The sequence below is a fragment of the Peromyscus californicus genome, unplaced genomic scaffold (genome assembly GCF_007827085.1).
Source record: "Peromyscus californicus insignis strain IS unplaced genomic scaffold, ASM782708v3 Scaffold_14__1_contigs__length_90479793_seg_2, whole genome shotgun sequence".
Lineage (NCBI taxonomy): Eukaryota > Metazoa > Chordata > Mammalia > Rodentia > Cricetidae > Peromyscus > Peromyscus californicus.
Window position 1 is genome coordinate 7,141,939 of NW_026294436.1, and position 25,316 is coordinate 7,167,254.

Below are 25,316 nucleotides of genomic sequence, written 5' to 3' on the forward strand. Positions count from 1 at the left end.
ACTCCTGAGTGCTGCAGCTGGTGAGGGGTAGGGAGAGCTCTCCCGCTCTTGTGACCCCAGGGCCAGCTCCTCCACCTGTCTCAGGTGTTGATGGGTGGGGGTTGGGAGGAGGACATCTCTCCTCCACCCATGCTACCACATGTCTGATGAGTAATGGGGCAGCTTTCTCTTGCTGGCAACATCTGGGCTACCTCTGCTGTGCTGCCTAGAGGAGCAGGGCCTGCTTTCCTGAGTGCTGTTGCTGGCAAGGGGGAGGGTCATCATGCTTGTCTGTTGCAGTTACAGGCGGCAAGGGGCGGGGTGGGGGGTAAGGGGAGCATCTCTCCCCCACCCACACCACCGCTTGACAGACTTTACAGAGAGGTTTCAAGTAAGATGCCAAAACAGCAGGGAGCCGTGCTTATGTCCTAAGTGTTAAGATGTCTCTTTCCCTAGCAGCAAACCTACACTTTTCTAGGAATCTCACAGAAATAACAGTTACAGTCAAAGCCATGTCCTAATCTTCTTGTGCAACCCTACGACCTTACCATACTGCAGTCCTTCACAAGGTACCGCCAGAACCACCCTGTGACCTCCATTATCACAGAAGGGGGAGGAAGGGCTGCAAGATGGCCGAGCAGGTAAAGGCACTTGCCACCGCCCCTGGCCACCCGCGTTCAAGCCCCAGAACACGCACGGTGGAAGGAGAGAACTGACTCTCAGAAGATGTCCTCTGACCTCCACCCATGCGCCGTGGGCCCACATATTCCTGCAAACAAATAAGTATTTATAAAAGGAGGGAAAAAGTTTATTTGTGACCCTTTGAGATGTAAGTGGAGAGCTAGCAGAACGGTTTAGGGTTATAGAAGGTTAAGCTCGTCTTTGAGAAGCCCACACCTACACTTGGATGTCTCATCTCATCCTCTGGCAGCTTCCTTTTTAACCCTTGTGTTTAAATCTGTGCTAAACTTTCTTCCTGGAAACTCTAGTTCTGCTCCATGCTTTCTTTTCCTTCCTTCCTTCTTTCTTTCTTTCTTTTTTTTTTTTTTTGAGACAGGGTTTCTCTGTGTAGTTTTGCTGTCTGTCCTGGATCTCGCTCTGTAGACCAGGCTGGCCTCGAGCTCACAGAGATCTGCCTGGCTCTGCCTTCCGAGTGCTGGGATTAAAGGCATGCGCCACCACCGCCAGGCTGCTCCACGCTTTCTTGTCCTGAAATTCTTTCTGCACCGAAGTCAAGAATTCCAGTTTCCCCAGAAGCTGCCTCTGGAAAGATCTCCAGAGTCAGCAGCGTGGAGCTGTGTCTTGGGCCCCACCTCACTCTGCTGACAGGTTGAACCATGTGACAAGTGTCCTGTCAGAGCCTGCTGACCAGTCGACTGGGTAGCTGGGTGGAGGTGTGCGGACTGTAGAGACAATGAAGGAGACAGAACAGAGTGGAGAGGTCTGCCGGTCAATGCCGGACGGCCCCGAGTTTATTTCACAGCCAGCTTATGTACAGTCTTGAAGGACAGAGGTAGAACAATGCACAGCACAGGCATTCAACCACTATCTATCCTGTCCTTGAGTCAAAGAGTAGGCAGTTTCATTTTTTTTATCTCGATGTACCTCCGGCTGGCATCAGCAGCCTGCTTTTAGCTAGATAGTATGTCCCTTCCCATGGGCTAATCAGGACTTTCTCACAGCCCTGGAGCAAGCAAGCCTGAACTTTATTAACTCAGAATAGACTTCAGATTCAAACTGGGAAACTGAGTCGGTTGTAGGCTCCCACAGTGCCCCAGTATGCTGTGCTTTGAGACCACAGTTTCAGCTGTGGTACTCCCCATGGGTGCCTCTCAGATGGGAACTCAGTATCTGGAGTCCTGTCAGAGCATGGCTCTCGAGTCTCCATATTGAAGAGACCCACCCTTCTTTCATTTCCCAAGCCACTTAACCCCAACGTGGGACTATTCACAGCAGCCCTCTCAGACGTCAGGGTAGGCACAAGCTAGCAGAGGAGAAGCTGTGAGGACAACAGCTTCTGGGGTCTCAGGGCATCCTCAGGTGGGCCTTTGTGTCTGCACTCAGGTCCCAGGTGGGTCAGAGCCTCCTCTACAGTTGACCTAATTCTGCTCCCTACTGTCCTCTGCGTGGATGGATTTCAGGAGTGACATGCTGGGCCTAGGGAGAAAAGGTGACTGAAATGCCCTCAAGACTCCTGGGAAACCCCATACACGCTACTATTCTGATCCACTCAAGTGCCCCGGCAGTCCTTGGTCTCCAGGAGCTGTTGCCGTCCATGAAAGTGTGCTGCTAGGGTCCCTCCTAGGGAAGCAGCATGATGCTGCCATGGGTCCTTGTCCGGGTCCACCCTCAACAATGTGACGTGGCGAGTTCCTTAACCTCTCTGAGCTGCTGCCTCCCCCTGTATCCCAGGAAAAACACCCCACTTTCTTTTGTGTGTGCACATATATGTGCATGTCTGTGTGTTTGCAGATGTGCGTGTACATGTGTGTGCATGTGGAGGCCAGAGGGCAACCTCTGGTGTTCCTCAGGAGCTTCCATATTGTTTGTTTTGTCTTTCTTTCGTTTTCTCTCTCTCTCTCTCTCTCTCTCTCTCTCTCTCTCTCTCTCTCTCTCTCTCTCTCTTTGTTGTTTGGTTTTTCGAGACAGGGTTTCCCTGTCTGTCTCTGGCTGTCCTGAAACTCACTCTGTAGCCCAGGCTGGCCTCACACTCACAGAGATCTGCCTGCCTCTGCCTCCCGAGTACTGGGATTAAAGGCATGAGCCACCACCGCTCACTTTAAATTACATCTTGATTCTGATTTTTTAAAAAGACTTATTTATTTATTGAATGTGAACTGGTGTTTTGCCTGTATATACTCTGTATGAGGGTGTCAGATCCCTTGTCTGTAATTCAGTTACAGGCAGTTGTGGGCTGCCATGTGGGTGCTGGGAATTGAACCTGGGTCCTCTGGAAGAATAGTAAGTGCTCTTAACCACTGAGCCATCTCTCCAGCCCTCCACATTGGTGTTTTGTGGGTTTTTTGTTTGTTTGTTTGTTTGCTTTGAGATAATGTCTCTCACTGGCTCGGGGCTCCTCCATTCAGTTAGGTTGGCATCCCAGCCAGCAAGCCCCCAGGGATCACTTGTCTCCACCTCCTCAGGCTGGGATTGCAAGTACACACTGCCACACTCGGCTTCTTCATGTGGGTGCTGAGGATCGAACTCAGGTCCACAGAATTGAACTTAGTCACTAAGCCATTTCCCCAGCCCAGATGCTCTGCCTTTCCTCGAGTTTTGTGGCAATTAGATGAGGAAACAGCCTGGCTCCCTGTTCAATAGCTATGATACTGTTCCCTGGAATAAGTTCCAGTGTTGATCTGGGCAGAATAAGGTGAGGTAAAGTCACCTTCATGGACTGTCACGAGCCAACTCTGCTGAGGGCCACCTCAGCTTTGGCCTTGTCAGAGACGTGAGCCTGTTCCTCTCATAGGCACACAGGCTTGAGGCCGCAGCTTACTGGGTCTTGTTGGTTGTCTCAGGCCGGCCCCTCCCCGTCCCTCCTCAGTCTTCCCTCCCTTGCTCTGGATTCCTGCCTCCCTCAGGTTAATGTGGCCCCTGATGAACTTAGCAAACCCTCCCCTTGCTCATCTAAGGGCCTCATCACAAGGCCAACCCAAATCGTTTCATACGTTTGCAAGCACGTCCCCAATAGCTGCCACAGGCTGAGGCAACAGATGGTGCCTGACAGCCTCAGGGGCCATTCAAAATGCGTGGAACAGGGAGGTGGGAAAAACAGTGACTCTTCAGGATTGGCAGGAGTGGGCACCAATGGCAGGGCGAGGTGGTTTGGGTCGACTCCTGGGAACTCCCTCACCCTGTGAGCTGGCTGCGGACCTTTGCACACATGTCCCCTACAAGACTTCATTACTGAGATACTTTCCCCCAAGGACCAGGCAGGACAGTCAGTGTGCCAGATACCAACCAGGCAGGTCTGGACTTGAGGAACAATGGTTGAGGGAAGCCTCTGGCAGGAGCTAGGAACAGGGTCAGAAGATGGGGGTTCCCTTTTGAATTGCATTAGCGGTGGGGGTGTGGGGGTGGGGTGGGATAGGGTGGGGAGATGGGGGTGGGTTGGGGAGGGAGGCTGGGGTTGAGCTCTCTGGCTGTGTGGCCCCTTGGGAAAGGTACACTGAGATGACTCTCACAGTTCAGTCACTGTTGTGGCTTGCATCTGGAACCACGTCTTAACTGCCCGCATCCGGTGGGGCTATTTTGGGCACCGGCAGCCTTAGGCACCGGGCCCCGCTGGCAGGAGTTGGTCACTCCGAGTGGGCCTTGGAAGGCTATGCCCAGCCTCTGCTTCCTGTTGTGCTCTGTTTCCTGGTCCTCTGCTCCAATTTCACTTCTGGTGCTGTCATAAAATGCCCTGACCAGAAACAACTTGTGGGGTGGTCATTTGGCTTACAGTCCCGGGCTACAGTCCATCATGGAAGGGAAGTCACGGGAGACGGAGCCGGGGACCGCGTGTATGAGTTCCTTTTCTGTCTCTGTGATAAAACACCATGACCAAGGCAACTGATAGAAGAAAGTTCTCTGTGTTCTATGGATTTACAGTTCCAGAGGGTTAAGAGTCCGTCACCACCACTGTGAATAAACATGGCAGCAGGCAGGTGAGCATACCAGCTGGAGCAGAAGCTGAGGGTTCACATCTTGAACCCAGACACAAAACAGAGAGGGTGAACTGGGGATGGCATGTGGCCTTCAAACTCCCAAAGCCCACAGTGATGGCTTTTCGGAACTAAACCCCCCAAATGGAAAGCACACCTGTGAGAGGTTTTGTTTTGTTTTGTTTGTTTTTTTATTTTGGCTAATTTGAAGTAGGAAGATCCACTTCTAGTCCAGATCTTTGAGGTAGGAAGACACAACTTTATCCAGATCTTTTGAGATGGGAAAAGACATGATTTTGATCCAGATCTTGAGGTGGGAAGATGCACCTTTAATCTAGATCTAACCTGGGCCATGCCTTCTGCTGGAGTCTATATAAGGATGTTGTAGAATATTATTTTAATTAGGCAAAGATGTGTTAGTTTTGTTTATGCTGCATTTGTTTAATTATGAAAAGATGTGTTGCATTTGTTTCACCTTGCCTGCCTAAGGCACCTGATTGGTCTAATAAAGAGGCAACAGCCAATAGCTAAGCAGAGAAGGGATAGGCAGGGCTGGCAGGCAGAAAAAATAAATAAGAAGAGAAATCTAGGCTCAAAGGAAAGAAGGAGAGGGCAAGGGACATGCCCAGGGCAAGAAGCCCGGCAGACACAGAGAAGCAGTGAAAGTAAGATACACAGAAGTAAAAAGGGTAATAAGCCCTGAGGCAAAGGGTAAAGAGAAACAGGTTAATTTAAGTTAAAAGAGCTAGCCAGAAATGTGCCTAAGCTAGGCAGAGCATTCAAAACTAATAACAAGTCTCTGTGTCACGATTTGGGAGCTGATTGGTGTCCCAAAAGAAAAAGCTTGGACATAGGATATGGAAGAAGCAGAGGTTTGCTCACTGCTGCTTGCCCTTGCCTTGCTAGCACGTCCGTTGTTGTTGTTGTTACTCTTTTGGGGACCCACCATTCACCTCCCAAATAAATCACACATGGAGGCTTTTTTTTTTTTAATTATAAATGCCCAGCCTTAGCTTGGCTTGTTTCTAGCCAGCTTTCCTTAACTTTAAATTATCCTGTTAATCTTTTGCCTCTGGGCTTTTATATCTCTCTGTTACTGTATACCTTTCTTTGTTTCTTACTCCACGGCTTGCTGTGTAGCTGGGTGGCTGACCAGTGGTGTCCTCCTCCGGCTACTTCCTTCTCCTCCCAGATTTCTCCTTCTATATCTTCTCTGTGCCTGCCAACCCCACCTATCCTTTCTCCTGCCTTGCCATTGGCTATTCAGCTCTTTATTGGATAATCAGGTGTTTTAGACAGGCACAGTAATACAGCTTCACAGAGTTAAACAAATGTAACATAAACAAAAGTAACACACCTTAAAATAATGTTCCCCAACATTTCCCTCTTTTTTTCTAAACAAACAACGAAAGGTTTTAACTTTAACATAGTAAGACTGTATACAATAAGAACAATTATCAAGTAAAGATTACATTCACAATATACTGAATTCCAGTTAATTTGTGTCTGGTAAATTTTAAGAAAATACTCCATAATCTATCCTAACTTAGAAAATCCAAAATTTTATACCTTATATTTACTTTTTATCATATCTAAAGAAAATTATATATATGGAAACTATAACTATGTAGTCTTCAATTCCATCAAAGACTCAGAAAGATGTAATATTATTTAAATAAACAAAAAGTCCATTGCAAACAACTTCCAAAACTCTAGCAATGACAGAGACATCTGACTGCCTGGACAGTCACCCAAAGTTCCTCTGTAACATTGGAGCATCCATCTTCAGCCTACAGGCCTATAGTATCTGGCAGACTTTTCAATGAAGCAGGAAATTTGAAAGACTGTCCTGCCTACACTGGCAAAGTTTGTCAGTCACTTTCCTCTGTGTCCTGTAGAATGTCTGGCAGTTTCTTCTGTGAACCCTGAAGGACCATCCCACCTTGTTTTGGCAAAGTTCAGTGGTCACTTTCCTGTGGGTTCTGCGTGTCCAGTTTATACAACAAACTGTCAAACAGTCTTGGTAAGAGAAGCTTCTTGCCTAAATGGCTAGCTTTGCCACATTGAAAGCAAACTCCATAAAGAATTTCTTCGATGCCCATCATCTCTGAAGTAAATTGGTACTGCCAGGAGCAGACATGTCTCATTGTCATGAAAAGCCCTAAGTTAACAAAACATTTTAAATGCCATATTCTGTATATCTTTGAAAGGTTTGAAGACCATCTATCTATCTAAAATATATCTCTATATGATCTGGAAAGCATACCTAACATATCTACAATTTTGATTGCTATAAATTACTAACCACTAACCTATGCTTCCTGATTATCCTATATAGCTTATAATAATAACTTTCAAAAACTAGAACTTCATCCTACATTTACAAATGAACTGCATTGGCACAATTCCTCAAACAAAAATAGAAACATACATACAATATGTAACAAAACAACCTTAAATTTTTATTAGTATACAAAAATTCTTTAAACAAGAGTGGAAACATACATACAATGTAACAAAAAAATCTTTAAATTTGTCTCAATATATCAAAATCCATGCCAATGCGAACTATCTGAGATTAATAGTTGTCTTTTTATCCTCTATTCCCCTAAATTATAATAAACATTCATGACCCACCAAATAACCAAAGACCATCCACACCCTGTAACTCTTGGGAACGTGGATGCCATTTTCTCCAAACTGCTTCCTGTTGTCTGTGGGCAAAGGCAATTTTTTAGGGGTCCCTGAGAAAATTTGAAATAATGGCCAAGTCCTGGGAAGACATACTATAATCTTTGTTGATAGATATCACCTGTCAAGATTCAGGAGGTCTCCCCTGGATCAAACCTGATCCATCCCATTCCTGAAGGGTTGATTTCCATTTGAAAAATATATTTCTTGACTTCTTTTTTAAAGTTTACATAGCCCTAAAGTATCTAGGTTGGTTCAATTTTGCAGTCCTGCTCACAATCCCATTGTCTGTCAGCAGATGCCTCTTGCCCATCAGCCATCAAAAAATTCAAAATCAACAAATCACAAACAGCATCCAGACTCCATGTATTCCCATCTTACGTGGCCTTTTTCTTTTATATTACTTGTCCTGTATGTTTAAAGACTTTATTTTTTTAAACTATTTCTTTCTATAAGTGCCTATACCCATTTTCTTTTCTTTCTTAAGCCTACACACATTGTAAAGCACACTGGAACCTGTTTAGAGGTTTGTATTTTTTCCATCTGGACCTCTTTTACTGTGTCTCTTTTAGCCTTTTTTGACTGCATGAGCAAACTTTTAAACTGCTAACCTACACCCAGATCCTTCTTGAGTGGCTCTCGCCTGGCTCTGCCCGCTTCTGGGCTAGTGAAAGCCAGCCTAAAGCTCATGGCCCGGTTGGAGGTTCGTGACTAAAAACTGCATTCAACCTTCTTAGATTCCTAGAATGTGATGCTTGAGCTGTGGTGGGCATTTTTACTTACTTTTTTGTTCCTGTTTAACATACTGGCTACTCAAGGGCTCACTGTCTAGCAGAAACTATCCAGCGGGAACTCTTAAAGGGGCCATTTTTTTTTTTTAAACTTTCTTAGGCACTATAGAAATTCAAGCCCCATGATGGGTGCCAAAATGTTGTTGCTGTTTTTACTCTTTTTGGGGGGCCCACCATCCATCTCCCAAATAAATCACACATGGAGGCTTTTTTTCTTAATTATAAATGCCCAGCTTTAGCTTGGCTTGTTTCTAGCTAGCTTTCCTTAACTTTAAATTATCCTGTTAATCTTTTGCCTCTGGGCTTTTATCTTTCTCTATTTCTGTATACCTTTCATTATTTCTTACTCCGTGGCTTGCTGTGTAGCTGGGTGGCTAGCCCCTGATGTTCTCCTCCTTCTTGGGCTACTCCTTCTTCTTTCCCAGATTTCTCCTTCTATATCTTCTCTGTGCCTGCCAGCCCCACCTATCCTTTCTTCTGCCTTGCCATTGGCTATTCAGCTCTTTATTAGACCATCAGGTGTTTTAGACAGGCACAGTAACACAGATTCACCGAGTTAAACAAATATAACATAAACAAAAATAACACACCTTAAAATAATATTACCCAACCGTCCATTCCTTCTCTACTTCCTAGGGATTCAGCATATACTGAAGACCAGCTGAGACATCCAGCTTCATAGACTGAGTAACTACTGGATTCTTGGACTTTCTGTTCACAGCCAGCTATTGTTGAATTACTGGACTGTAGTCTGTAAGTCACTCTAATAAATCCCCTTTCTCTATATATATAAGCATGTAGAGATTCATTCTATAAATTCTGTAATTCTAGAGAACTCTGACTAATGCACACACCCCCAGTGACATACCTCCTCCAGCAAGGCTGTACCTCCTAAACCTACACAGTGCCACCAACTAGGGACCAAGTATGTATGTATATGTGTATGTATGTATGTATGTATGTATGTATGTATGTATGTATTATGTATACAGCATTCTGTCTGCATGTACACTTGCAGGCCAGAAGAGGGCGCCAGATCTCATTACAGATGGTTATGAGCCACCATGTGGTTGCTGGGAATTGAACTCAGGGCCTCTGAAAGAGCAGTCAGTGCTCATAACCACTGAGCCATCTCTCCAGCCCCCAGGACAAAGTATTTAAATGCCTGAGAATATGGGGATCATCTCACTCAAACCACCGAACAACAGGTTACACCACAGTCACAAGTCAAGAGCAGGGAGGAACTAATGCGTCCTTGCTTTCAGCTAGCATTCTTAACTCCCACTGCCTAGGGAATGGTGCTGCCAGGGCAGGCTGGTCTTTCTATATTAGTCAACAATCAAGACACTACTCCCCCACAGACATGCTTTCAGGCCAACCTGATCTAGACAATTCCTCAGCTGAAACCCTTTTTCCAGGGGACTCTAAATTGTTAGAACTAACCAGTGCATCCACATGAAGTGAACAGACACACACACACACACACACACACACACACACACACACACACACACACACACTATTGGAGCCATGGACCAAGCTTCTCCACTACACCTTGGTCACGATGGGCTGAAAACCTTCCAAAGCATGAGCTACAATCAATCTTTCTTTCTTATGCCTCTTCTATCCATCAGCCATCTCATCTCAGTTCCTTCAGCAAATACTTCCTGAACACTGACTGTCAGGGGCCAGGCTAGGACAAGGTCAGTGATGCCCGCTGCTGGTTTTTTTTTTTTTTTTTCCTTTTGCAGTTTTAGTTTTTTTTAAGACAGGGTTTCTCTGTGTAATTCTGGCTTGGAAATTGCTCTGTAGACCAGGCTGACTTCAAACTCAGAGAGATCCACCTGCCTCTGCCTCCTGAGTGCTGGGACTAAAGGCGTGCGCCACCACCACCTGGTGCCACTCTTGCTTTTGTAAGGGTACCAGGTCAGGGTGGAGCCAAACACACAAATGGACTAGGGAGATGGGTCAGTCAGTAAAGTGCCTGTTATGCAAGCACTAGGACCTGAGTTGAGATGCTCCAAATCCAGACCCTGGCTCAGTCTCCAGCACCCACATGGCAGCTCACAGTCATCCATAACTCCAGTTGCAGGGGATCCAGCATCTTCTTCTGGCTTCCACAGGCACCAGACATGCACATGGCGCACATACAAACCTGTAGGCAAACATTCATATACGATAGGTAAATAAATAGTTTTTAAAATGTTGATCACGGCAGTGGGTTGGCTAAAGTCCCACGACACAGGCCAACTCCGGAAGCTCACTGTCCAGCCAGCCTAGCTGAACTGATGATTTTCAGGTTCAGTGAGAGACCGTACGTCAAAAATAAAGATGAAGAGACAAGGGAAAGACAAGTGACAGTGATGTCTGGCTTCCACACGCATGCGTGCACATGTCCACATGCATGCGTATACATGTCCACATGCATCCATACTAACAAATGTACCACACACACACCCCCACACACATGCACACGCACACGTACACGCACACACTACATAAATGAGATGCTCTACTGTAGTTTGGGCATGGCTGCCACTACGTCCATTATCACATGATTCTGTAAGTGCCATGCCAGGCTAGCTCTGACTCAGTGACATCCTGACAGACAGGAACAGAAGTGATGCTCAGCCTCAGCCTCACCTGTGGGCCAGGTACTGCTGATGGTGCTTTATGAATCAAAGCTTGTGACAGGAAAGAAGTGGACATTGTCACTATTTCCCCCCACTTTCACATGGGGGGAAACCGAGGCACAGAAAGGTTAGCATGCCCAGGATATCAAGTTGCAGAGGCAGATGTGTGTGTATGTGTGTGTGTGTGTGTGTGTGTGTGTGTTGTGTTATGTGTGGCATGGTGTATGAGTGTGTGTGTGGGGGCGGGGTTACACATGTGTCTATGTACACATGTGTGGAGGATAGAGGACAACGTTGGGTGTCTTGCTCTATCATTCTCTGTCTTATTCCATTGAGTTATGGTCTCTCACTGCACCTGCAGCTTGCAGGTCAGCAAGCCCCAGGGATCCTCCTGTGTTCATCCCCCACAGTGCTGAGGTTACAGGTGTAGCCACATTGGGCTTGTTAACATGGGTTCTGGAGATCCCACAGTATGTTACCCACAGAACCATCCGCCCAGCCACAAGCTCTCCCCCCACCTTGTGTGTGTGTGTGTGCGCGCACGCTCATGCACGTATGCACATGCCACATGTGTGGGGGTGCCCAAGGAGGCCAGAAGAAGGTATTGTCAGATCTCCCATAGCGACAATTGCAGGCAGTGTAAGCCACCTTGTGTGGATGCTGGGAACTGAGTTCAGATCCTCCGGAAGAGCCGCAAGCACTCTTCACTGCTGACCCCAGAACCTGTATCCTAATCCAGGCTGCCTGGCTTCAGGGCCAAGGCTGCCTAGGGAGGTAGCTGTAGATCTTTCCTTTAGGGCTTGCCAGGACCCTAGCTCCAATTGTTCCCTGCCTTAGCGATTTGACAAAGACGTGCATGCTTGGACCAGTAGGGTGCTCACAAGCAACAGAATCAGCAGAGACATCCCCTCCTGCTGGGTTATCTCTGCTATGAACCAGGAGCTTAAGCTCAGGGACAAAGGAGAGAGAGAGAGAGAGACAGACTGAGAGACAGAGACAGATCGTCCTTACTGCTGTGGAAGAGGGCAAGGACCCTGACCATTTCCTGTGCAGACAAAGTCTGGAAAGACTGGGCTGGGCTGACAGCTCAGTTAGGCGAATGCTTGCCTTACAGGCAGGAGGCCCTGCGTTCCGGTCCCCAGAACCCATGCTGAAGAAAAGCAATAGCTGAGCATGGTGGCATATGCTTGTGATTCCAGGGTTGGGGGGGGTGGGGACAGGAGGGTCTGCCAGCCTAGCTCATTTGGTGAGCTCCAGGACAATGACAGACTCTGTCTCAAAATCAACAAAGCTAAAAAGCCGTGAGGAGTGACAGCTGAGATCGTCTTCTGGCCTCTGAACATGTGTGCATTCACATCTGCACACACACACACACACACACACACACACACACACACACACACCCCTTAGGGAAAACTCACCAAGACTCACTAGATGTCTTGGAAAACCAAGTTTGTGAGTAGACCGTGTCCTGCCCTGGCTCCTTCTTAGTCCTGTTGAGGCTTTGCAGCAGTGAGCTTTGGTGAGACCCCTCCCTATCCTGTGAACAGCTGCCTCAGCATATAGTCCAGGATGGCTTTGAACTCATGCCTTAGCCTCACAAGTGCTAGGATCACAAGTATGAGTCATTACAGCTGGCTCCTGGGTGGTTTTGTATGGTGTTCTGAGCACCTCCTGTAGATGGCTTCTTTGTCAACCCAGAGTGCCAATTTCCAGCCACTTCTGCTGGAGTCACACTTCAGAACATCTCAGCACCCATGGCTCATGGGCATATCTTCTTCAAAGAGATCTGGACCGCATTGCTGGTAGGCAGGGGCTGCTTTTATAGCTGTTATTTATGTACTCTTAAAATCTGTTTGAAGCCGGGCGGTGGTGGCGCACGCCTTTAATCCCAGCACTCGGGAGGCAGAGCCAGGTGGATCTCTGTGAGTTCGAGGCCAGCCTGGGCTACCAAGTGAGTTCCAGGAAAGGCGCAAAGCTACACAGAGAAACCCTGTCTCGAAAAACCAAAAAAAAAAAAAAAATCTGTTTGATTTCTTACGAGTTCCATGTAGCTCAGGTTAGCCTCATATTTGCTATATAGCTGAGGATGACTTTGAACTTCAGATCTTTCTGCATTCTCCTCCTGAGTGCTGAGGTTGCAGGCATGCACCACCACGCCTGGTCTAGGAGGAGCTGGGGATGAGACAATGTTTTGTGCGTGCTAGGCAAGCAGTCTACCAACTGAGATGTCATCACCTCTTGTCATGTCTTACTGAGTAATGAGTCTTTACCATGAACGTTCCCTGTTCGAATCACTGCAGGGGTTTCAGTCTCTTGCTTGGACCTAAACTGACACACAAGCCTAAGAGCCACCTCACTGGTGGCTCCTGCCCACGGTCTTCTGATAGAACTGGCCAGTGTGGTAACAGTGCTGAGCCAGACCACCTGGGTTCAAAGTGCACACACTGGCTGGTGAAAGCCACTCAGCCTCCCTCTATTTTCATGTCCTGTGTAAGATGGAGGTGTCCTGGTACATTTGTCCTGCTGTGACGAAATGACCAAGTAGCAATGTTTGGCTCCTCCCTCTGGAAGCTGAGAAGTCCTGGGTCAAAGTGCTGGCTGATTTGATGTCTGGGGAGGGTCTATTATTCACATGTGGTATCTCCTATGTGCCTCTACCTGGCAGCAGGGGCAAATGGGCTCCTTTGGTCATTCTATAAGCACCTCAACTCCAGTCTGCCTTCACGGTTTAATCATGTCCTGTGATGGTTGGTTTCTGTCAACTCTAAAAACTAGAGACACCTGGGAAGAGGAAACCTCAGTTGAGGAACTGCCTCCATCAGACCAGCCTGTGGGCATGTCTGTGGGGGCATTGTTTTGATTGCTAATTAGTGAAGGAGGGTCGAGCCCCCATGGGTCACGTCTCCCTCGGACAGGTGGTCCTGGGTTGTATAAGAAAGGTAACTGCATGTGAGCCGGGAAGCAAGCCATTCGTCAGCATTCCCCCACAATCCTGCCCTGGCTTTTCAATGAGGGACTGTCACCTGTAAGCCAAATAAATGCATTCCTCCCCAAGGTGCTTTTGGTCAAGGACTTGTCACAGCAACAGACAATCAAACCAGGACACCTCCTCAGTGGCCTTACCATTTAAAATTACCAGACAGAGGCTCAGGTCTCAGTGCATGAATTTTGGAGTGACACCAATATTCAGACTACAACAGAGTAATATGACTATTGCAGGGCTCACCAAAGCTAATGTATGCAAAACACATGGCACATACTAAGAGCATCATATAAAGTCAGGGCATTATGATGTCGGTCAACCCTTAGGGTTCGGGCAGCAGGGCTTCTCTCCTAGGATGTCCTCTCTGTCCCTTCAAGCTGAGTTCGATGCCCTCTCCTGTGCTCCTTCAAGCATGTCCCACGCTCTGGTCTCACATGTTACCACTGCAGGTGTGACTGTAGAGCTGCCTGAGGGCAGAGGTGAGGCCCACGGAGTTCGTACACCTGCCTGGGTGAGGGGGCGACGGTGTTTGTTGAGGTACCCCGAGGCTAGACAATCAGATGGGAGAACACCGGGTGGAAGGCGTTTGAAGGACCAAGGGGGAAGAGACAGGAGAGGTTGGAGGTGTGTCTGGGTGGAGCACATGCGTGCATGTGTGTGGCGGTCAGAGGTCAGCTTTGGACATCTCCAGTCACTACCCATCTTTTTAAAAAAACTTCTATTTATATATATGCCGCATGTATGTGGGTACCCAAGGAGGTCAAAGGAAGGTGTTGAATCCCCTGGAGCTGGAGTTATGGGTGGTTGTGAGCTGCCCAGTGTGGGTGCTGGAAACTGACCTTGGGTCCTCTGGAAGAGCAGCAAGTGATTTTACCCACTGAGCCAGCTCTCCAGTGTGGTGACATTGTGTTCCCCAAAATACTGTGCACCCTAATAAACTTATCTGGGGTCAGAGAACAGAACAGCCACTAGATAGACATAAAGGCCAGAAAATGGTGGCACTCACACCTTTAATCCTAGCATTCCAAAGGCAGAGATCAGTCTGGATCTCTGTGAGTTCAAAGCCACACTGGAAACAGCCAGGCATGGTGAATACGCCTTTAATCCCAGGAAATGATGGCAGAAAGCAGAAAGGTATATAAGGAGTGAGGACTGGGAACCAGAGCCTGGTTAAGCTTTTAGGCTTTTGAGAAGCAGTTCAGCTGAGATTCATTCTGGATGAGGACTCAGAGGCTTCCAGCCTGAGGAAACAGGACCAGCTGAGGAATTGGTGAGGTAAGGTGGCTGTGGCTTGTTCTGCTTTTCTGATCTTCCAGCGTTCACCCCCAATACCATGCTCCAGGTTTATTTTCATTAATAAGACCTTTTAAGATCCGTGCTACACTCCAGCCCTGCTACCATCTTTTAAAAAGTTTTTAAAATTACATTTATTTATTCATTTGTGTGTGTGTGCTCCAGTGCCACTATACACATGAGGTCAGAGGAGGGCTGTGGAGTTGCTTCTCTCTTTTCTCCATGCGCATCAGGTTGTCGGGTTTGGCGGCAAATGTCTTTATTCTGTCTTTGTCTTTAATCTTGCTTTTTGGGAAACTGTCTTTCAATTTACCTGGAAATCAATGAACAGGCTAGGGTGGTTGGCCAGTGAGCCCCAGGAATCCATTAGTCTCTGCCTCCCGAGTTACAAACCTGGCTTTTTTAAAATGTGGGTTTTGGGGATCAAACTTCATTCCTCATGCTTGCAAAGTACGGACTCTACTGACTGAGCTACCTCCCAAGCTCCAAAAACTCCTCTTGACACCAGAGAGGGCAGAGGAAGAGCCCCAGACTCCAGAGTTCTCTGAAAGGCTGCCTGGGACCATGAGGCGTCTCAGCGCCGAAGTCTCCACTGGAGAAGAGCTGCCCGAAGGGGGCGCTGTCACCGTGCCCACGCTCAGCTTCATGACACGGTGGTAATGGAGCTGCCTGCAGGGGGCGCTGTCACTGTGCCCACGCTCAGCTTCATGCCACGGTCTGGGGAAACAACTGGAATTGCCAGGGAAATCTGCTTCCACAGCAGGTTCGAAGAGGCTTTCATGGCTTCCACAGCTACCGATAGACAGAAGGTTGGCCACACCCCAAGAACGCAGGGCCAGAAGCAGGGGTGCCAGGATTTGTCACCTTGAGGCAGAAAGAGAGTGTAAAGTCCATGCCCCTTTGAATATTATTTCTCTCTCTCTCTCTTTCTCTCTCTCTCTCTCTCTCTCTCTCTCTCTCTCTCTCTCTCTCTCTCTCTCTCTCTCTCTCTCTCACACACACACACACACACACGCTTCTGAGTTTTCTCCCAGGTCTTACATGTTTCTATTGTTGTGGCTGTCAAACACAAGTCTTGTTTTTTGGGTGTTTTTTTTTTTTAATTCTTTTTGACTATCAATATATATTTGATATATGTATCGGTTATAACTAATATTCCCACACAGTCCTACAAGTTCTCGAGATTAATATCTTTTTTTTGGAATTGGGTCTCATGTATTCTGGGCTAGCCTCAAATTCATAAATCCGAAGATAACCATGAACCTTTACTTCCTGAGTGCTGGGATTTGCAGGGGTGCACCACCATGCCTAGTGCTGAAAATCAAACCCAGGTCTTTGTGCTGCGAGGCAACCATCCTACCAACTGAGTCCCATCCTCAGCCTAATTACATTTGAATGCCGTTTAGTGCCTAAACAACATCCATGGTTTCCTAAGTCATTGCTATTCAACATTTCCATTATTTCTTTTTTTTTTTTTTTTTTTTTTTTTTTTTTTTTTTTTTTGGTTTTTCGAGACAGGGTTTCTCTGTGTAGCTTTGCGCCTTTCCTGGGACTCACTTGGTAGCCCAGGCTGGCCTCGAACTCACAGAGATCCGCCTGGCTCTGCCTCCCGAGTGCTGGGATTAAAGGCGTGCGCCACCACCGCCCGGCTATTTCTATTTTTAAAACTACTTGCAGCACAGGCATGTTCTTATGTATGTCTTCAGACACACACTGTTTAAGCCTGTGGGTTATACTCCGAGCACAAATTTCAATGCCTGAAGTTACTGGGTGAAAAGAGTCGACTGTCACCAAGAGCATATGCTTGTATCAATTTTACAACTCAGGAACACTGGATATTCTTCACTGTTATAGGACTGGTACAGTTGTTGTAAAAGACCATCTCTCACTCTGTGTGTGCATGTGTGGTATACACCCACGTGTGTGCCTCAAGAGGCCGGAGGAAGATGTCACATGTCCTGGTCTACACTCTCCACCTTATTTTTTTTTTTTAATTTTCATTTTTAGTTGTGTTTCTGTGTGTGGTATGTACGTGTGAGTGCAATACCTACAGAGGCCAGAAGAGGGTGTTGGATCCTCTGAAGCTTTAGTTACATGGGGTTATTAGCAGCGCAAAGTATGTGCTGGGAACCAAACCCTGGTCTTCTGAAAGAACAATGCACACACTTAACTCCCTAGCCACCTCGCCAGCTCTCTGCCTCATTGTCTTGAGCCGGCCTCTCACTGAACCGGAGCTACGCTGGCAGCCAGCAAGCCCCAGTGATGTCCCCAGTGTCTCTGCTCCCCTCATCACTGAGGGGACGACAGGCACGTAGGAAGCCGCGCTCAGCTTCTGATATGGATGCTAGGGGCTCACACTCAGGTCCTCATGCCTGTGAGCCAACCACTCTTGCCCACTGATCCATCTTCTCTGGTCTCCCCACCCCCTACCTCTCACTTTATGTTCATTTCCCAGCATCCTCTACCCCCAGAGGAGCGCACGGGTCCGTCCTTTCCTCTTCGTTGCCGCCAAGGAATTTCCCAGTCGATGGCTGGAGGGTTAACGGCCTTCAAGTGCACTGAGAAGCTCTGGTCAGGAAAGGCCACTGCTGACACCTGAGGGCGGGCCGCCAGGTTCCACTTCTGAGGAGAGGATCAACACGTCTCTTTGATGGGTCTGCAGGGGAACAGACCCGCAGGAGGAATCTTCCCCACTTTCCCTCCTGGAACACCTCCACGCCCCTGTGCCATGCACAGTCTCCACTTCCTCAGGGACTGTGGCCCTTCAGTCATTCTAGTTAAAGTGACAAACAATGCTGCTTCTGGAGACGCTGGTTGCCTCCACAATCCCAACCTAACAATGGCAGCCTACAGAATTACCAGGAGTGGCAGCAAACGCCGTTAACCCCAGCACTTCGGAGCATCTCTTTTAGTTCAAGGCCAGCCAGAGCTACAAAGTGAGACCCCCCCCCCCCCCCCCCCCCCCCCCAGATCACCAGGACAGGCTTTGGAAGGATCTGAAGAAGAGCTGCATGAACAGCAGTGAGTTCAGCGAACAGAACAAGGATTTGCTAGGATGGCCACGGCTCAACGTCCCGAACATCCTGGTATGTGCACCGTGCAAAAGCCCTAAAGTCTAGGGAACCAATCTTTCAAAGCCCACTGCGTTGACTTTCCAGACTGTCCTCGCTACAGAATGGCTTCTTTGCAAATGTCCAGCTTCAGACACGGCTGGGTGGCCCTGAAAAGTGGACAATGGAGGAGACGGAAGCAGGAGGGCCAGCTGGAATCAGGCATGGGCAGAGCCACGCCATACCAGCCATACCTCTCAGATCTGTTCCCTGTATTCTGGCCTGATTGTGTATATTTGACTGTGTGAGAGAGGGGAGCAACACACACACACACACACACACACACACACACACACACACACACACACACACACACACATACACACACACATATACACACACGCACACGCACAGCTGACTGCCCAGGAGCAGGAGAGTGAAATAAGGAGCTGCCTCAGGGACCAGCTCTCCCCTACACTGGGGCTCCCTTCCTGTACTGGTGTTTTCTGCTGTTACAAAAAGATACTTGAGGCTGGATATTTTTTAAAGGTGGTTTATTTAGCTCATCACTCTGGAGGTTCAGGAAAACATCACCTGCTTCTGCTCATCTCTGGTGGGACCTCATGGAAGGTGTCTCAGAAGAGGGCACACAGGAAGCCGGGGGGAAGACCTAGTCTTGTCCTTTGAGACAGAGTCTCAGCCTGGCTCAGTCTTGCCTGGAACTTATTACTATATAACCCATGCTAGCCTCTAACCCCTCTGCCTCAACCTCCCAAGCGTTGGGGATCACAGATGTGAGCCACCATGCCCAGGTTTCTGCTATCCTGAGACAGGGTTTCACTATGTAGCACAGCTTGGCCTCAAACTAGTAATCCTCCTGCCCAAACCTGGGATTACAGGTATGCAGCAGTCTGTGCTGGGTGTGTGGTGGTACACCAGCAGTGCTGGCTACCCAGGAGGCTGAGGTGCCAAGACCACTTGAACCCATGAGTTCAAGACCACCCTGGGCAACACTGAGACCTCATCTCAAATCTTAAAGCAAACCAAAGCCAGTTACTTATGCCCGGCAAAGCTCACCGTGCAAGACCAGAATGAATCCTTCCTGAAGATGACGCCCCAAATGACCTAATCACCGCCCACTGGGCCCTGCCTCTCGGGTTTCACCCCTTTCAACACTGCCACAATGGGACTGAAGCCCATTTAAACCCCAGGATTTGAGCAAATCGGCAGAGGCCTGCCGCCACCATCTTGGTTCCTGGCAAGATTGAAAGTAGATGGTGTGGGACTGGAGAGTGTGGAGAAGATGGAGCCCATGGTGTCCAGACTTCTCCACCTAAGAATTAGGTTTCTGACGTGGCCTTTTGGCCCTTAGGATACAGCAAGAGCAGCGACTGAGAGAAGCCCCGGGGAACCTGTGGAGTTAGCAGGATGGAGAGTCATTCATCCAGGAACTGTCCATCTGTCCTGGTTAGCTGTCAACAGCCTAGAGTCCTGAGAAGGGAAAGCCTCAACTGAGGAGCTGCCTAGGTCACACTGGTCTCTGGGTGTGTCCCTGCGGGATCATCTCAACTGTTAAGTGATGAGAAGGCCAGCCCATTGTGGACGGTCCCTTCCATCGGCAGGCAGCCTTGGGCTGTATAAAAAAGCTAGCTGTGCATAAGCCTGGGAGTCAGAGTGAACCAGCAGGCAGTGCTCCTCTGTGGCTCCTGCTCTGACTTCCCTCAAGGATGGATCATGACTTGGAAGTGTAAGCCAACTCTCCTGGAGTTGCTTTTGGTCAGAGTATTTTTACCACAGTCACAGAAAAGGAAACTAGAGCACTATCCATTATCAGGCCCATATTGTATGCTGTCCTGGGTGCTAGGGACCTGTGAGATGTGAAGTCCCTTGTCCACACACGCTCAGCCTGCCATGCCCAGGGGAAGGGCCTACAGCTGGCACCACACTGCACTCCAGACCACACGCAAAGTCTGAGCAGAAGCCACTGGTATCCCATGCTGTCACTCTCCAGCCTGGCCTGGTTCACCCTCCTTTCGTGTTCTACCAGGAATAACCAGATGCCACAGAGTGCCTTTCCCTCGGTGTGGCCTAACCCCTTTCCCCTGCGTTACACGGGTCCCAGGCCGACATCCTTCAAGACTGACCGACCCAGGGAAGATGTAATCTCCAATGAGAAGACAACACAAATGGCCAGCTGAGGCCTGGTTCTCTGGCCACAGCTCTCCTCATCCCGCACTGCTGAGGGATTAAGGTCTAGGTCTAAGTTAGCTATTTGACATCAGGATCGGGGTGGTTCTCCACTGTAGGAGAGGGTTGATGGACCAGAAACGTGTCTGGTGCTGACTCAGGCTGACATCCACAGCCCACTGGGATTCAGAGACCAAGAAGAACGAACACCCTGTTTATTTATGTTGCTCTCTACCAGGCCCTCAGGCTCCCAATCTCATTCGACCCTGTAATCAATCCTTCCCACTTCGTAGCTGAGGTAAACGAGACTCAGATTCATTTAGGCACTCACCCACAGTCACCAAGTTCATTCATGACAGGACAGACTTGAGCTGTTTAACTCCAAAGATGGTCACTGTTCTGACCTCGGGCTGTGGATGCAGCCATATCCAAAGTTTCCCCCAGAATTCATCACAGGGTGGTGCCTATGTGAGCCAGGAGCGCCCTGTTGACTGGCGTCTCAGGAGCGCCCTGGGTTGAGCGTCCCCCTCCACATCTGTAGTAGAGAGTCCCGGCGGGTAGTGTAGGGTAAATGTTTGATGCGGAACCAGTGTCCGGGGACAATGTTTCCACTTGGTGTGTACAGCTTCTCCCCTTGTGGGCCCAAAAGGCTTCGGAGGGCTAGGTTGCCTGACAGGATCTTCTCATAGAATTCCACTCCACCCTGGGCATAGGCTGCTGACAGAGAGGCGGTGCGGCGGTCCAGCCAGCCTTCCAGGGCAACAGTGAGTGAGTCCTTGCAGAAGGCGTAGACCACATAGCCTGCCACTACTGCCACCAAGCTGAAGGCAGCTCGAAAGCCCAGGGGGCCTCTATACAGCCCCAGGGCATGCTTGATACCCACACTGAGTACCCAGGTTCCTGCGAGGCAAGCTGGGGCTGGCAGGGCCTGTAGGGTAGCCGCATTGCTCTCCAGGTATACCACCTCTTTGGCTAAGGCAAACTTCTGAGCATTCTGAGACAGGGTCAGGGCGTCTCTCAGCCTGGCACCTGCTGGGCTTTGCCAATTCACTCTTTGCCCATGTATGATCACAGTATGGTCAATGGTGGTCACAGAGCCACCCAGGAAGATGGCAGGGATTCCCACCATGGCCCCGGTAGGAAATCTTGGGAAGCCAGCACTCACAGGCTGAAAAGTAAAGGCGGTGAAAGGCTTGTAGTGATGACTTGAGGGGACACCCATGTCCTGTAGCACCTCCTGGAAGAGGCTCTGCAGCTGAGGGGCAAGAGGAGCCGGCTGGCCCTGAGGCCAGTACTGGTAGAGCCATTGGACTATGGGATCCGAGAAGAGGTGAAATGAGATTTGAACCCCAAACAGGCCCGCACAGGACCCCACCAACAGTCCTGTCCTGTGTCTCTGTATAAAGGCTGTAGCCCTCCACAAAGGACCAGCCATGAGTATTGTCTCTGCGGATAACTGGGCCAAGAATAAGAGAAGTCAGCCGGTGATTCTGTCAGGTTACAGACCGAGCAGCCTCGGGGCCACACCGTGGAAAACTGAAGCTAACACTGCATCGTGACTCAGTGTGGGCTCCAGCGTCAGACCACCTGGGGGCTTCACAGCATCAATTCTCCATCTGCCAGGCAGGTGCTTGACAACGGCCTCAGTGGCTGTGGTGAGTAAATACACAGAAAGCATGTCAGTGACTCGAAGTGTAGTGGACATCCTTCTGGCAACGGCTGGAATTACTCTGACTGCCATGGCTAGACACAGCATTAAGTATTCAACAGCCCACTCCACCCACCACTCATCCCATAGTGAATCTCTAACTGACATGAGCCACATGTATAGTTTACAGAGAGCTTACTATATGCTAGACACAGTTCTGAGACCACATACAGATGTCTCTCAGTAGCTGCAAGGGTTCTGTTCCAGGATCCCCAAGACCATCAGCTGCTTTATATAAATAGCATAGCATCTGCATATAGCCTATGCATATCTCTTATATACTTTAAATTATCTCGATTCTACTTATAATACCCAATACAACACAATGCTACATATAGTTACTCTACTGAATGTCTGCAAGCTCAGCAGACACCATTTAATTCTTGGCTGACTGATTATGCATCCACGGACACAGAAGGCTAACTATACTAGGAAACACCTGTAATTCTAATAAACAGGGAAATTAAAGATATTATACATAAACACCCACTACATATGCATATCCTTAGGGGATTAGACCCCCACAGACTCCAAGACCTTCAGATGCTCATCTCTGACAAGAACAGCTTAGCATTTGTATGTTACCTGTGTTCTAAGTCACCGATAGATGACTTTCAGTACGCTACAATGCAAACACCGCATCTGACCTTGTGACGCTGTATGCTTAGGGAAACAATGCCGTGTTCACCACAGATGAAAACTTCCCCCAAACATTTTTGATTTGCAGCTGGCTGACTCGATATAGTCAGTCCAAGAAAAATCCTCATAACTCTGGAACCTATACCACAACGGTTGATTTTTTTCAGCTGTGAAATTAGAGTTTTTTGGGTTTTGTTTTTTTCCAAAATCCCAAGTGACAGTGTCATATGCTGAATTGTGCTCCCAACCCCAAGTTCCCATGTTTGAGGCCAGATTTTGGTTATCTTAGGATGCGGCTGTATTTGGAGCTTGGGCCTGTGAGATGGAAAATACCTAAGGTTCTTGGGATGGCTCTAATTAAATCTCACTGCTTTCAGTCTAAGATTAGGACACATGCAGAGAAAATACCACATGAGGATACAGGGGAAAGATGGCCATTTGCTAGCTGAGGAGAACGGCCTGAGGGAGCTGAGCCTGGCCCTACCTCGGTCTTGGACCCCCAGCATCTCGAATTAAGGGAAAATAAACTGTCAGTCAGGATATGCACTGTGTGGTACTTTGTTTGGCATGCTGGTCACTTAAGAGTACAGGCTCAGTATCTGACCACAGGCCGTTAGGGGTCCACAGCAAGCATTTCACTTCAAAAAAATGTTATCTTTACATGTACACAAATAGACCAAAACTGCCCATCAGCCGGATTCATTATCATAGTCAATACTGTTTTGGTTTTTTTGAGACAGGGTCTCACAGGCGCACTTTTGAACATTCTGGGCACCTTATTTCGTCTATGACTATGTCACTAATTATCACTGTTATTTACCTTTGGATACAACTTCATTGTATTCCTATCTACGCAGAGCGTTTGATAAGCAATGCACTGCTGCCAATATAACGCAGGATTCTGCATTAAGTCATTCTTTCCAAGAGGAAACTGAGGCTAGGAAAAGCGGGGTCCAGGAGAGAGCGCCAAGGGACTCTCCCAGGTCGGCCCGTGAGCCCCGGAGCTGGCCCAGCAGCGGCTGTAGGACTCTGGCTTTGGAAGGGTCCCCCACACGGCTCCGCCATGCCCCCCAGGGTTGCTTCCTACAGCCGGAACCCGACAGCACCCGGAAGCTGCGGGTCGCGGGAGAACTCCCCTGCACATAGCTACCCGTGAGAGCTCACCTCTGCAGAACCCTTGGAAAGCGAGACTCCCGCGCCGGGCCCGGCAAGCGCAAAGCACGCCGGTCTAGGGCCTTCGGGGGCGGGGCCTTGTGGCTGGGGCGGGGCTTGGTGGGAGGGACTTGGAGTAGCGCTTGCACGCTGGTCCTGGCGGAACCTTTCTGGACTCTGAGCTCTCTAGGGTTGTATTCAGACGGCGGAGGAGCGGCCCGGGGACTTTGTCATCCGGTTCACGTGTCGCGGACCCCATGGTCATCTGGTCCTGATTCCTCTAACAGCGTAGAATAAGTATTTGTGCAGTACGCTGGGAGGAGAGCCAAGCTTAGTGAGGAAGGTCTGGAATTTGCTACGAACGACCCCTGCATTCCAAAGGTCAAGTGACCTTGGGAGGCCTGCAAGAAGTGAGATAGGTATTGACTAGAGTAGGGTTAAGCAAGAAATACATACTGGAAGGCACACCCAGCAAACTGTAGAAGCGTGGATAGCACATGTACTTGTCAAGACCAGAGGTCAACCTAGGATGGTGTACCCCAGGAACCAGCCCCCCACTGTTTGGAGATTGGGTCTCTCACTGGCACCTGGGGGTCAGCAATTAAACTAACCTACCTGGTCAGTGAGCCCCAGGATCTACCTGCTTCTGCCAACCCAGTGCTGGATTACAAGCATGCACCAAAACACCCGGCTTCTTATGTGGATGCTGAGGATTGAGCCCAGACCCTCGTGCTTTTGAGGCAAGTGCTTTACCAATTGAGTCATCTCATTAAAACTCTGACGAGTTTTCTAAAAACAATCCTGAGGTGCTTTGGGGTGTGAAAATAATACTGAGTATTACTAGTATTTTAATTACTATTCCGTAGGTTAGAGTAATACGTTTAACTATCTCATATCTTTTAAACCTAAAAATCTGTTTATAAATATTGCCTTAGCCCATCCAGGAATCTTTGTATAAAGATATTATTCTACTTGGTTTATGGTCAACTTTCAAATAGCCCACAAGCCTTACAGATTATCTTCCTTATTTATATGTCACAATTTTCATCTTTAATTGATCAAATTTCCTGAGAGATTTCAAACCACACTTTGATTGAACTTAGTTGGTTCTTTTTTGTTTGTTTGTTTGTCTTCTAGACAGGGTTTCTCTGTGTAGTCCTGACTGGCTTGGAACTCTCTGTAGACTAGGCTGGCCTTGAACTCAGAGATCCACCTGCCTTTGCCTCCCAATTGCTGGTATTAAAGTCTTGTCCCACCACCGCCTCCATTCCAACACCCTTCCCTACCAGTTGGTTCTTTTGGAGGGGTTGGGGGGAGGGGGTTGAGATAGGGTTTCTCTGTGTAACAGCCTTGGCTATCCTGGAACTTGCTCTGTAGACCAGGCTGGCCTCAAACTCAGAGATCTGCCTGCCTCTGCCTCCCAAGTGCTGGGACTAAAGGCGTGTGCCACCCCCCCACATGCTCCCCTACCCCTGGCTTAGTTGGTTCTTTCAAATACAATAACCCCCAGGATTAGTCAGGGTTCTCCAGCGAAAGAACCTACAGTGTGAGGGTGTGT

At 48.5% G+C, this 25,316-nt stretch overlaps 1 protein-coding gene across 3 annotated transcripts; it reads right to left on the reverse strand.

The window, feature by feature from the left end:
• Positions 1 to 14,722: 14,722 nt before the first annotated feature.
• Tmem177 (transmembrane protein 177) lies at positions 14,723 to 23,846 on the reverse strand. Of its 3 annotated transcripts, XR_008217840.1 has the most exons (4): positions 23,771 to 23,846; positions 20,591 to 21,909; positions 17,453 to 17,644; positions 14,723 to 15,886 (listed from the first exon to the last, which is right to left on the reverse strand). XR_008217840.1 is itself a non-coding variant. In XM_052736741.1 (2 exons), exon 2 carries the CDS (start codon positions 21,692 to 21,694, stop codon positions 20,759 to 20,761), a length of 936 nt encoding a protein of 311 aa, XP_052592701.1. In that variant the 5' UTR covers positions 21,695 to 21,909; positions 23,771 to 23,846; the 3' UTR covers positions 18,610 to 20,758. The 3 variants fall into 3 exon arrangements, 1 of the variants encoding a protein (XP_052592701.1); XR_008217839.1 differs by lacking the exon at positions 17,453 to 17,644; XM_052736741.1 differs by lacking the exons at positions 14,723 to 15,886; positions 17,453 to 17,644 and having other exon boundaries at positions 18,610 to 21,909.
• Positions 23,847 to 25,316: the final 1,470 nt, after the last annotated feature.

What these genes read in the sequence shown, in the direction of transcription:
- Tmem177 (XM_052736741.1), bottom strand. Translation starts at nt 21,694, where the DNA reads ATGGCTGGTCCTTTGTGGAGGGCTACAGCCTTTATACAGAGACACAGG.